This window comes from Phaethon aethereus (assembly GCF_964289735.1).
Source record: "Phaethon aethereus genome assembly, chromosome: 2".
Classification (NCBI taxonomy): domain Eukaryota; kingdom Metazoa; phylum Chordata; class Aves; order Phaethontiformes; family Phaethontidae; genus Phaethon; species Phaethon aethereus.
Genome location: NC_138582.1, coordinates 96,823,005 through 96,836,640, shown reverse-complemented (window position 1 = coordinate 96,836,640; position 13,636 = coordinate 96,823,005). Strand labels below are relative to the sequence as shown.

General features: G+C 44.7%; 1 protein-coding gene across 1 annotated transcript in view; it reads right to left on the bottom strand.

Moving 5' to 3' along the window:
- The window catches only part of DSP (desmoplakin), a gene marked incomplete at its 3' end in the record, with an annotated part of 38,592 nt that extends 27,946 nt beyond the window's left edge, over positions 1-10,646 (bottom strand). Inside the window, exons 1-2 of the mRNA XM_081996900.1 lie at positions 10,395-10,646; positions 1,080-1,182 (exon numbers count right to left, since the gene is read on the bottom strand). Coding sequence (XP_081853026.1) covers positions 1,080-1,182; positions 10,395-10,588 — 297 coding nt within the window. The 5' untranslated portion in view covers positions 10,589-10,646. The remainder of the gene's footprint in view (positions 1-1,079; positions 1,183-10,394) is intronic.
- Between the last annotated feature and the right edge of the window lie 2,990 nt (positions 10,647-13,636).

Here is a 13,636-nt window from a genome sequence, read left to right as displayed (position 1 = left end):
GACATGACTTTTTGATCTCATCCAGTGCTGACACAGCCATGCTGAACAAAACATAATCCAGCTGTGATTTTATTTTGAAATAAAATGTTGATGGACCTCATTACATTGTCCCTCAGAAAGAAAAGAAAAAAAAACGTAAGCAATGCATGTTGTGGCACCAAGCTGGAACTAAACATCACTTTCTTTTAACTTCACTGGAATAATATTAATCCTTAACAAGAGGCGGTATTTATTCTGGCATTGATTTTTATATAAACATGCTCACACGTGCTGTATCTTTGAAATGGAAATGAACTGCTAACCACAGAGTTAATTCCTGAATGAATTTTATGTCCACTGAGGGTCCAAAAGCGTGCATTAAATCACATATACTGCCAGAACTGCAAATGGTTTTTGGGTCTCAGTGTCCTTGACAGCAGATGCACTCACCACCCTGCACCTCCTCTGACCTCAGCAGGAACACAGGACATCCCATGTTCACCAGGACTGAATCTAGTGCCAGTGAGTAACCCACCCCCCAGGCACTATGGGTTTATACCAGTGTAGCATACAGCAAAGATCATCTCTATGCATTTGGGATGAAACAGTCAAGAAGATTTTAATCTAGTTTCATATACTTCTTCAGGAATCATCTGGAAAAATACAATAAAGGTAATGAAAGTCTTTTCCTATGGTGGTTCGAGTTCATTATGGCCCAGAAAATGATGACGACATTCTATAGGACACACTAAGAGGGTATAAGTGGTCATAACATTATTAACAGCTGTTTACACTGACAGTGGCCTTGATATAAAACTGAAAAACAAGATGCAGTAGATTCTGTTTGAAGGGTGGGGTTTTTTAAAATATAAGAAGTCCCCCCTTTCTTAATCAGAAATCAGTTTTACTGAACACTGACTGCAGATGGAAGAGGGAGACCTAGGAAGGCGGTGTGCTACTCCACTCCCAGTTGCCCCACACAAACAGCTGAAAGGGGAGAAAGGAGATTAAGCAGAGCCTGTGAGTCCAGATAGCAACACAGCATTCATTCCCTGTAATATTCATAATCACTTTTGATAAGAAGAACGAAAAGCACTCACGGGTTGTACTATGAGCTCAGCTCGCATCAGGCAATCCGAACAGTTTTGCAAAAGCTCCTGGATGGTATTCTGGCGTCTGGACACTGTACAGGTCCCATTCTGACTGTTGGGGGGAGAAGAAGATGAAGTAAGTACACAGTAATTGCACATTTCAAAGCGACATGAGAAACACAAATTTGGAACAGCTAAGGAAAGTTACATGGAAGAGCCCACCTCATTTAGCTTCACAGAGACACACACAGTCTGTCCCTCCTGCAGAATTGAACTGTGAAGTTTTAATGCAAGTTCCACAGTGGCAGAACCATTTTATAATTCAGTGGTTATAAATTTATAAATTTATAAATTATAAACCACTAAAATAACAGCTGGCATGGGCTAACTTCACCACAGGATCGAGCAGAAGGTGGAAACCAGCATGCCATGAAGAGGAAAGGCATGTAATTCCAGGTATTTGTAGCTTTGATAGACAAAACCTTGGCAGTATTACAGCAAGAATAGATTTTTCACGATCTTTGTTAAAGTCAATACATTAGAACATAGCCTTTGTGTGATGTTATCATACAAGTTATCACACCAGCCGTCAAATGTCAGAGCATAAAAGGAAAGCAGGATCCTCTGCTACACAAGCACATGAGCACACAGGTCCATACAAGTGTAGGAAGAGACCTTTATCAGCGGAAATGCATGAAGCTGGTGCAGTATCTTAAAAAGGTATCGCCAGATGCAGAAGCTACTACAAACACAGATGTATGGGCTGGAGTTAGAGGACATGCTTTCTAACAAAAAAATAAAGTGGGAGTTTGAGGATTCCAAGTAAATCTCCAGAACCAAAAATGCTAGTGGAGGGAAATGCCAAGACAGATAACAGGGTCGTTACTGTTGACTTGCACATGATCTACTGCATCCATATCACCAGGAGGTTGCTCTTCCAGCATTTGGGATTCAGCCATCAAAGGAGCCACTGCTAGTTGAACGTGGGTGAGGTGCTTCAAGCGAGGAACCATTCCTTGCTGATGGAATCAGAGCTCCCAAGCAAGCCCAGGCGGCTCCCAAACCGAAGCACTTGCCAGTGAAACTAAAATAAACCACTACTAAGAGACGGTAAGAAACTAAGACGCTTCCAAGCCTTGCCTAGTTTTCTAACTCCTGCACTCACAGTAGGTAACCTTTTCCATTACAGATCACTGAAGGCCCAAATCTTCCGTACAACACTAACATCAAAAAGACTATCGGTGCAAACCTGTTAAACTCAGAGCCAGCAAGTCATATGGAAATCTTTCCACTGACTTCAACAGACTCTGATCATCCTTCTCCAAAAGAACTGTGAGAACGTAAAAAACTTGGCAGAGCTTTCCATGGGAAAGTCACTGCAGTGGTGAGCAATGTTCAAAGATATATTTTTAAGAGCTCTTCTGCAGTGTGTGCAATTAGTGCTTCAGCAGCCTGCCATTCTCCTATCAGCTCTTCTTGAACAAGTGGAAGAAGTTTGAGCAACTTTTCACCGGTTTCCCTCAATACCAGGGAGCAGACCCTCAAAGACACAGAGACAGGAGAATCACTGGGTGACTTAAAACAAGCTATACATGCACACACCACTCCTGGCTTGCACTGTGACCCTTTGGCTGCACAAACCCTACTATGCACCCCTGTATATCTTGGAAACAGCTTAAAGAAAACAATTGTGAAAAATAACATATGGGTCTGATTTTGTGCCAAATCTTCCTGTCAGCTTCCTTTTCTAAATCATTCCTTCTCCTTAGGCATCGCTATTGTGTTTGGATCCAGAAGTATCTGACTGCATCTAAATTTTACATTTAATTATACCCACAATTATTCTCATGAATGAAACATAATGAACAAGAGAGAGGAACCTTCCAAGCAATTTTCTCTTTTTAGAACATCAAAAGAGTATTTTTTCTTCAATCTCTTTTTCAATCATCTCCCGACAGCTATAAATGCCGGATATCCATTAAAGCCAAAAGAACTATAAATGGGGACCAGACTTTTACTGTAATACATCAGTCTATCTCCACTGGCTTCAGTGTAACTTCACTGACCTCAAAGGCATTACTTCACACTGAAAGGAGGTCAAAACGATGGCTGTCATAGTTAACACACTAAGAAATTGTGAAGAAAAGCTATTTTCAAATAAATCAAACTACTGAAACAATTTAAAAGATAGAAAAAGTAGAAGTACAAATATTTTGCATTCATCCCAATGAAGGTAAAATACCACATCCAGAATTATCGTCCAAATAATAAAAGAAGTTGGAAAACTGAAGATGGTTTAATATAGATGCACCAAACTGTTTCAAATGCAGGAGCAGATGCCTTGAAGCGGGAGGATTAAGTGCAGTCTATTTAGATCTTCAAATAAAGATCTACAAGTTACTTGTTTACAGTTCACAGGGACCTTCACAAGAAAAAAGCAGCAAGCATTTAAGGCTCTCCAATCTAGTAGATGAAGACATAACCAAAATAATGGCAGAAGCTGGAGCAATGGAAACTGAAACCAGGAAAGAGCGCAGTACTTGATCAATGGTGCTTTTAACACCTAGGATGTCAGTTTTGTTTGTTAAACAGCTGTTTTGCTAGTCAAAATACTGAGATCAATACCAGGATAACAGGTGTAAAGGCAGTGGCCTGTTAAAGGTAGCTCATGACACTGGGCAAGCGTTCAAATCTGGGTCAAACCGAGCTACACTGGGTTACGGGGCATACTCAGAGACAGCAGATGCCAGTACAGGGGCTGATGTTTGATGGCATAGCTCCACCAAGTCAACAGGACACAAAGACTTCAATCTGAAGAGGATTTAGCTGTACAAATATACTCAAGCAGGGCATAAATCAATCTCTGAATGAAAAAAATAAAAACGTTTAGCAAGACAATACCTGAACACATATTGGTTGATGCATCAGACGGCACTAGCACAGTCTCACATGGACACATCTTCAATACCCTTCACCCATGTGACAGAAGAGTATTTCATAAGCAGTTTCAAAGGCCTTCAGTGTAATATTCCTCCTATTGAAGCCAACAGGCCTTTAATGGGAGTGAGTAGATCAAAGCAGAAACCTCAATGCAGAGTAAGCAGACGTCCAACCTTGCGGCACAAGGAAACAGCCAGCCAAAGGAAAACCATATCCAACACAATGGCATAAAGGAAAAAAAAAACCAAACCTGGATTAAAGAAACTGAGGCAAACCCTAACCCCTGAACATGCTACATAGCATCATAATGTGGAGACAAGAACGAAAGCGGATTTTCAAAGTACAGCCATGTAACCTAGAACCTGTACAGAAATACATTTACGTCCCTCAGAAAGATGTAGGACCTCAACAATCCTCAGAGGACACAGATTAAGTGGACTACTATAGGTAGTATTTTGTCAACATCTTTCTTGCTTCATCTGATTTTGTTTGAAATGAAACTGAATGAGTTTAAAGTAATGTTTGGTCATCGTTACAACTACTGCTGCTATGATGACGATTTGATTTTAATTCTGGCTGCATCTAAAGCTCAAACATGTGAATAGGATCCTGCTGCACCAAACACTGTGGGCACACCACATAGTGAAAATATGGACAGGGTCTTCATTTGTTTTACTGCACTCCTTGTGCATATAGTGTCTGTTTTCTGCCATTCTGGCAGAAAGGGAAAGAACTGGAGCTTGGTCTTTTAGCAGGATTTGTAACACAACAGTGCAGGGGCTTCTACTAATAGACACATTTGCAAGAATCTGAGTATTTGCTGTACAGCTTTTGTTTTGTAAACACCACAGAATAGCGCTGAGTGGAACAGCCTGGACTTCTTCAGACCTTAACTACCTATTTGTTCCTACAACTCAAAATTTTAGACTGTGACACTTATTTTGAAAGCAACTCACGAATTTCAAAAATATACTATTAAACTGAGTTCTTTATTAAAATTACTTAGTTTTAATAGTCATTAACTATTCCAGGAACAAAGGAAAACAAAGGGGGGTAAGCGTCTTTGTTTAAAATTATGAGAATACTTCAAAACACAGAAGAACCACTTTTATTTGGGATCTTAAAATGTAGCCCCGTATCTCTCTACTGCTGTGCCCTAGGAGAGGCACAGCATCTTCACATTGTCGTCATTCTGTACAGGAGCCACCTTGCCTGCTGCTTGTCAAGGCAGAATACATTGCCCTCCTGCTATACTGCACTCTTGCTCTCCCAGAGGAATGAGAGGACAGCCCAACCCCTGCTGCCACCGGGCTTTGGGCAGGATGGTAGCTCAGACAACATTCCCCTACTGCAATATACCCCACCTGAGCTAAACTCAGCCATTACCTTAGTGGTGAATCCTCAAGTTCTGAACTAGGATTGCATTTAACTGTTAAGTGGTATCAGTGATGCTCACAAGACCCCCAGCTCTACAGAAACAACAAATAACTATCCCCGCTTTTCGTAAACGGGACCGAGAAACGGTCTCAAGGCCATACAATGAGTTATGGGAGTTGAGACAGACCAGCAAACCCAGCTGTGCCCACGTCCCTGGAACATAGCAGGGCTGACTACTGCTGCCACTGACTTATTCAAGCAGTCAAAAGATTTCCTAAGTGAAACTTTTTGAATAAATGATATATCCTCTGTAAACACTCAACACCCTTACAGGCCCAACTGAGTCGTCATTACTGCAGAACCCAAGGGGCAAGGAAGAAAGCCAGCTACTTTCTGCCTTCTCGTTTGCCTCCTGCTGCCGAAGACCTGCACACCCCCAGCAAAAATGCCTGAAACGCAGAGGCTGCTCTGGTTTCTGCCTTTGTTCGTACACATCAAGACGCTGCTGTGTTATCCGGGGGGTGATTAATGCCTAGAGAAGCAGGGCGAAGGAGACACGCACAAGCACATCCAGCAGCTCTGCAGAGCCTTCCAGCAGCTTCACTGCTCCTCAAAGCTGTGGAACCATAAATAGGACACTATTGGCCCAAAAATCCAATCTCAACCAAGCTAGAAAAATCCTTGTTAAATTTTCTGATTGCTCCACAAGTCATTTAGCCTTTTAAAAATCTGAGCATTTTTTTTCCATCTAAAAAGTAAAGGAAGCTTCAAAAAAGGTCTTTCTGCAGATCCAAAGTATCATGCAACTCCCATAATTCAACAATGAGAGCAAAACAATAGCACTTCTTTTTCTCCTCCCCCACCCCCCAAACTTGTTTGAACAAGCAATAGATTCATCAAGGGATTACCTGGTATGCCCAGGGTAGACAAGTCAGAAGAAAAACCTGACCTGGAATCTCCATTCCCAGCACACAGCCTGCACACACCACGGGACTAAACCACCACCCATCTGCTGCTGCCTGCCTGTTGGGTGCGTGTGCCCCTGAGAACACACAGGCATACGCTGGCAAAAGATGGCAAATCACAATATCCATAAGAATATGACCAGCAATTAAAATACTATAAACCAGCTTCCCCTCCCACGCCCCCCCCAAGAAGGTGAATGACAGTGTCAGGAATTACTGAAAGTTTCATAACTGTGTTCTCTTCATACATCTCTGCTCTTATTGGGATCAGTTTTGGCACATCATGGCCTCCTCAAACTAGTCCCATGTGCCAAGTATGTACATAGACTAAGGCACAATGACCAAAAACCTCAAAAGATGTCTGCATCTTGCACAACGGGGCTCTAAATACCACTAGAAATGTGCAAAATTTTAAGAGTCACTGGTGAAATCTTAAGACCCCTGAGGCCAAGCGCCTTTTGAGCAAGCAGGGATCCCGACACACCTATTTACAGAAAATCCTCACACTTTTTCCCATTGGTATTAATCACCAGGAGCAACAGCACCATTTCTAAAGGCTGTACCTGCCCGGTGCAGCGGGCTGCAGACATGCCACCTCTCCCACCTCCAGCTCTGGGAGAGGGAGGTGCTAAATGCAGGGTCCAGCCTGGACCATGGAAATACACCTCTGCCGGAGATCCGTCGCTTGAAATGGCAGCAAATCCCTCGCCTGACAGAGGCTTTCACACCTAGCCTGAAATCTCACGCATGTACCTGTGAAAAGGTGAGCTGGGATAGATAGGTACAACCTGGTTTTCTTGTCATGGCGTGGCAGCGTCACCAGCTGTTGCTGAAACACGTTTCTTGGCCAGCGAAAGCACAGGTATTCAGCAGCAATTCAGATGCATTCCTCCTCCCTCTCCATCTGCCTATGTTTTTGTTTGTCACAGGGGAATTTCTGACCCCCCCTCCCAAAATGCTGTGGCAGAGGAGCTCAGGGGTGACCTTACCACGCCAGCCCTACCACCACTCAGCTTAGCCAGGACCCTGCAGATCCCTGCAAGACTGATGGGAAGGGCAAAAACGTGGCTTTGAATCTATTCTCTCCAAGTTTACTTTGTCCATCTGTTCCTGAAAGAAATGTCAGGGCACAGGGTGTGAATTTCGAACTCCTTTTCTAAGTTAAAGGACAGAAGTTACATTAACTCTTAAGCAAAACTGTGTAAATTAATTTATTTTTATATCACAGGGTGATCATGAATACTAGATTATTTTCTTCCCTAATCTCAGCAATGACAAATAAAACTGCATAACTTGCCACTTTTTTTCCTTTTCTCCCAGCGTATCAGATTTTATCTCTCCATAGCAAAGACATTGATAAATATTTGACTGATGAATTGGCAGTTTAGGAGCGTGTGACTCACTATCAAGCTGAGTATTTGTACTCTCGGGGCCAAGCTCGTCCTGAGTTCCCAAGCCAGAAGAAACCGGGAATGTTGTAAAAGCACCTTGCTGAGCCCCAAGGGTAGGGAGCGTCTTATATTGCTCTGTGAGTAATGTAATACTCAGCACAGACTTGTTTGGCAGAATACGCCCCAAAACTTACAAGATTAGACCCTAAGTTGAATCCTACTGCATTTAAAATTAAGGTACAGTAATCTTCCCCATTGGAAAAAGAAGCCTCAGTTTTGTAAGTTCAGCAACTGCCACTAAACTTTGGCACAGAAGGTATCAGGCTGAATGCAATTTTTAAAACCAATTCCAGGTCCTCATCCTACAACCACAACATGCACAGATTTAGTAGATTTTCTGCATGCAGTGCATGTGCAAAATCAGGCATGATTGGTTTTTTTCATTAACTGGCAACAAAATCCTCATTTTGTATTGTGGGGGACATTTTAATTCAAATCAGCACTAATTAAAAATAAACCTATGCAACTCAGTAAGGTGCAAACACATGTATTGTTTTGCAACCAATTATTAAGTATTTTGCATGGTCAGATGTTTTCATACACAAAAAAAATTGTATGCAAAATATATATACGTATGTATTTTGATCTCATTAACAGGGGTCTTTAGTTCGATGCAGAAGCCTTGCAATAAAGTGAACAGGAAGTTTCATTGCAACCTCCTTACCAGATATGCCTTCTGAAAAAGGAGGTATGAATATTATGTTATAGAGAGTAAATGAAAGGATGTTATTATAAAGTTGTTAACCTCTTGATCAGGTCTGTCCTTTCCATTCTTGCTATGCTGAATGAATACTAAATCACTGAATACTGAAGAAAGAAGAGTCTAACAAACTATAGACTGGTTTAAAATATGTAACAAAAAACAAAGAATGCTAAATTAAAGAAAGGTATTTCTCCTCCAGTGAAAGTCAGGAATAACAGGGAAGTCACCCTAGTGAATCCAATACAGTTGCACCAGAGTATACTTGGAAAAAAAGAAAATAGCCTGGAATCAGCATGTTCTGCCCTTAATTTTTAATGTCTGTCTCTCGTAAACAGTAAAGGTATATGCAGTGGAGCACCCCTAGCAAAACAGATCCTCACAAATGCAATACAACAATGGCATTTTTGGAGTCCTAGTATGTGCACTCTCCCATGGTTAAATATTGAATTGTTCTAATTATATAGCAATAAATAGGTATTTTCATACTAATGTAATAGTAAGTAGACATGTTATAGCTGCAATTCATTGTTAACTAACTTACCTGTGCACACACCAAACAAAAAGTCAAATTAAGAACTAAAACTAAGAACCGGACAAAGTAATAAAAATAGGTAAAATGCAAGTTTTGTCTTTCATTTAGTGGTTCTCTAGCAACAGGTCTGACGAACCAAAACAGAGCTCTCTGTGCTCTCTAGGGTAATTCTAACTCTCTACAGTCATTTATAAATCTGCTTGATTTAATAAGGCCTGCCTATTCTCTTCTGCTGTTTATTTACTATATATGTTTAATTCTCATCCTTCTGCACTCTAATAATGGTGTACTATCCAAAAAATTAGGGGATAAATTCTAACACATATTACACAACAGCACTTCCAAATCAATTCCTAGGCCAGTGGCATCAATAATTAGACCAACAGGTTTAATGGAGCCATTCCACATGTAAAAAACAGTAACTGCCAGCAGTGTTTTGTACAGGCGCCTTATTACACACCAGAGCTGTTTGCTTCAGTGATTATAACTGTTGCCTGCTTTTCAGTCCCATGAACTCCAAGCCGAGGGGATTCATGGAGAAGTCTTCACGACCACTGCACTTATTTTGCCCGAATCGATCTGCGCGGATTGCCGCTACAGCTGCGTCCACGAAAGCAAGCGTTCTCCAAATCATGATCCACAGCCAGGACCCTGCCCACAAGGTCTTCACCGCGCTCACAGCAACATGGCAAGCAGAAAGTTAAGCAGGGAGAGGGGAGGGAAGCAGCCTGTAGTATCGCTTGTATCTCTGCTCCCCAGCCACCAAATATCAGGGATCACTGCATAAAAGATCACGGCCTTACGTTTCTGGGCCTCGCACAGGCTAGAAACAAACTCAAAAATTAGTAACAGAACAATTCCCACTAGTTAAGAATCGTTTTATAGCTCTCATTACGTCGCTGCTGGGGAGGACAGGGAGACCTGAGCCTGGCTGCATGAGGTGTAAGGCAGTTTACCTCAGTACAACTTGTTTTGCATCACCGAGCAAAGGGGGGTGTTACCAGCAGAGAACAGTGGAGTCCGTACAGCCAGCATAAACGCATTTACACCCCAGAGTGCGAGGGGGGGACGCAGATGTTACTGTTCTGCTTTTCATCCCGTTACTCTCTTCAGGGAGAGTCCCCACCAAACCTCACCAGTTTTTCAGTTGTTTGGGGGGTTTTTTATTTTAAAAAATTGGAAAGTTCTTTGCTCGCATTTAAAAGCCTTTTACAAGTTAGTCTCCTCAGGGAGGAAAAGAAAGACTTGCAAGCTTGCACACCTAGGAAACGACACCGCGAGCAGGCTCAGGGCAGCCCTCCCTCCTAAGGAGGGCCCGAGGGAGCGGGGCCGGCGGCCGGCCGGGCCCGCACCTACCCGTATCCGTCGGAGGCGTAGTCCCCCCCGTAGGTCTTCTGGTAGTAGTAGGTCTTGTGGGTGTGGGTGCCGCCGCCGCCGCCGCCCCCCACCACATGGGAGCTCATCTCGTAGCGCAGGTCGGTGCCCGAGTCGGCCCGCGCCATCCGCCCCAAGGTGTTGATCCGCGGGTGCGAGCCGCCGTTGATGCTCATGGCGGCGGGGGAGCGCGGGGGGACGCCGCCCAGGGGGAAAGTGGACGGTGGGGAAAGCGACAGGGAGACTGACCCAGACCCGACGGGAAAAGGAAAGGCATTCACCCCCGGGAGGGCCTGCCGCGGTGCCTCCTCTCCCTCGCAGCCCGCCGATGGGCTGGAGAAGGGCCGAAGCGGCGGGGATCGGCGCGGCCCGCAGGTGAGGGGAGGGCAGGGGCGCCGCGAAGCGGTGTGCGCTGGCGGGCGGGCGGCGGCGGCGGCAAGCGCGGAAGTCTAGTCTAGTCCAGTCCAGTCCCGTCCCGTCCCCTCCCCGCCGGCAGAGGAAAGGCGAAGCCACACCTTTCGGCGGCGGTTTTAAGGGGCGCTCCTGGGCGTGGAGCCGCCGCCGCCGCCTCGCCAGTGCCCTCCGCGCCTCCTCGGCGGACGCCTCAGGTTTCTCCCCGGCCCCCGCCCAGCCGCGCCCGGCCCGGCCTCCCCGCGGCGGCGGCAGCGGCGCTCCCCGCTCGCCGCCCGGGCATCGCAAGGCTTCTCTCAGCCTCGCATCGGGGTTTCCACCTTCCTTGGTGCGTGGGCCGCCCTCATGAGTTGCCGGTGGAGGTTGGAGCCCATTAAAAACTTCCTCTTGACCTGTATCGTATCTACCGGCCGGCGCTTTCCCCCTGGCAGTCACCGAGGCCTCGGGGCACCGGGTGGCCCACCCGAGGGCTGGGAGTGCTGCGGTGAGGGCGGCCAGGGCAGGGGTGCCCACAACACCAAACTCCCTGGTACCACCCCAGAAAGCAACTGGCACACGAAGAAGGCAGCACTGGTTAAATCGGCGCCATTACATCAAGGATGGGCCCAGTCCACTGGTGGCAGCCCTTTCCCCCTGCACCAGGATGTGGCACACCACAGGACCAGCATGCTTGTTAGGAAAGCAGCATCAATGTTTCTTTCATAAAGTGGGAAGTAACATCAAGTCCCGTATTTAGGAAGGCTGTCGGTACTCCAAGCCCGGTTCATTTCTGAAACAGCCCTGAAACTTGCACACCAGCACGTGAAATGTGGAATGTTTGAATTGTGTCATGCACTGACCGCATTTGTGTGTGAGAAAGAGGATATCCAGAAACGTGTGTTTAAACTGGCTTTTTCCCTTAGTTTTTCTGGATTCCTGCCTTCTGGTGCTCTGAAAGTTAAGCTTTACTCTTACAAAATAAAAAATAAGCCAGATCCTAGAGAAAAAATCCTTTTAATACATCTGTGTGTGTGCAGGGTGTCAGCAAAGGCAGTTTGCTGTAGGATGCCCAGCGGTGCCTTCGTTATCAGCCATTGACCACTGGGTCAGCCCCAAGGTTTGATTTGGAACAATTTCTTAGCTATGCTCAGCGGCACTGCCTCGGCTGGTCGGGACACTTGTCCGCGGTGTTAGAAAATGTTAGATAATATGTCCAGATTTTAAGAAGCAGCACTCACTCGTGAATAACCCTGCCAAGCTTTTCTCGCATAATCCCGAGGCTTTCATCCCAAAGTGCAGTACGGGAGCCAGCCATGACAGTCATCTGATGCTCTGCAACAACACATGTGCTGTAAGTTTTTTAAACTTGTGGGAGATCACCAGCAGCCCACACTATGCATAAATTCTTGGGCCCGTTTCTGTCTTCCCTGCACTGATCATTTTCCTCATATTTTAAATCCAAGTAGTAGGCCACAGGATGGTAAATGACAACTACACAAACATACCAAAGGACGAGACTTTCTGAACTGTTCAAGAGAAAACCGAATGAGCAGTTCTCCTCAATGCCACTGAAACTGCTGGGGCTCTGTGGGAACACCATGGTACAGGTTACATGAGAACCTGGCCTACTGCTGGAGGTGGCGGTGGGCACAGCGTAGCGGAGGCATAAGAGCGCCTCCAAGTAAACGTGGGGTTGCTTGGTCGGGAAAGGCATCCTGACGGCACCGCCCGGAGCTGTATGGAGCACTATAGAGAGGCAGAATGCAAGCTGGCTATTATCTCTGAAGTCATGCAGTGACTTCTCTATTGTAATATATATGCTGTATTATATATAACATGAGTCATTATATATCAGTGCGTATATATATACACACACACATATATATGGGGTGCTTTTTTGAATACAGATTACATCTGCAGAGTTTGATGATTTGACATTACATTCCAAAGTCATTAAGGAGCAGAATACAAATGCAGTCAGGATGAGTAAGAAAAACAAATACATAGGCTTAATGCTATAAAGAAGGAAGCAAAAAGGTAGAAAACAGATGCAGAACAGGAGGCAGGTGCAGAATGAGGGAAACTTGAACTTTATGCCTCAATACTCTAGTCCAAATTTTTCAAAACCTAAATATAGGTCACTGTGTTAGTGCCACCAGCATACCTAAAAGTCAGATTTTTTGAGTGGTGATGCCTCAAGCCTGGGACTTGTATTTAGACATACGAACACAAAGCATTTTTTTCAGCATGTTCCTTTGAGAGCTGTTGTTCATATGTATGCATATTTAGAAATCCAAAAGTATTACACTGATTCGAGGTTCTTGCTGAGTTTTAGCACCACCTCCAACCAGCCCCACCTTTCAGCTTGGACTGGTGTGCCAGCTCAGTAAGACACTCCATTATCCATCATGGAGACAGCATATGTGTGATACACCCAGAGGCCTGGATGAGTCACTGTTACCTGGACATGTAGAAAAATGTACTTAAATAGCAAGTGGATTCTGCTGGGCCTGCTTGCACAATTAGCCCCACTGAAATGGAGAGGAGAGGATAACTGATACTGAAAACAGCTCAGTGCTCCTATCTGAACTGTTTTCATACATGGGCAAATGAAGTAAGTAAATACAAATATTTTTATTTGCTGAAACAGTGAATTTTACTTGGGTGCTGCTTTAGGTGGACTCGGTTATCTTGAAGCAGGATCAAGTCGCATGGGTATTGCTTAAAATTCTACCGATGACAGGAAAATATCAGTGTCATAGCTGGAAGATATTGCTTAAACCTTGCTACGCTACTTCTGGGAAGGCCTGGTCCTGATGTACCTAAGGCCACAT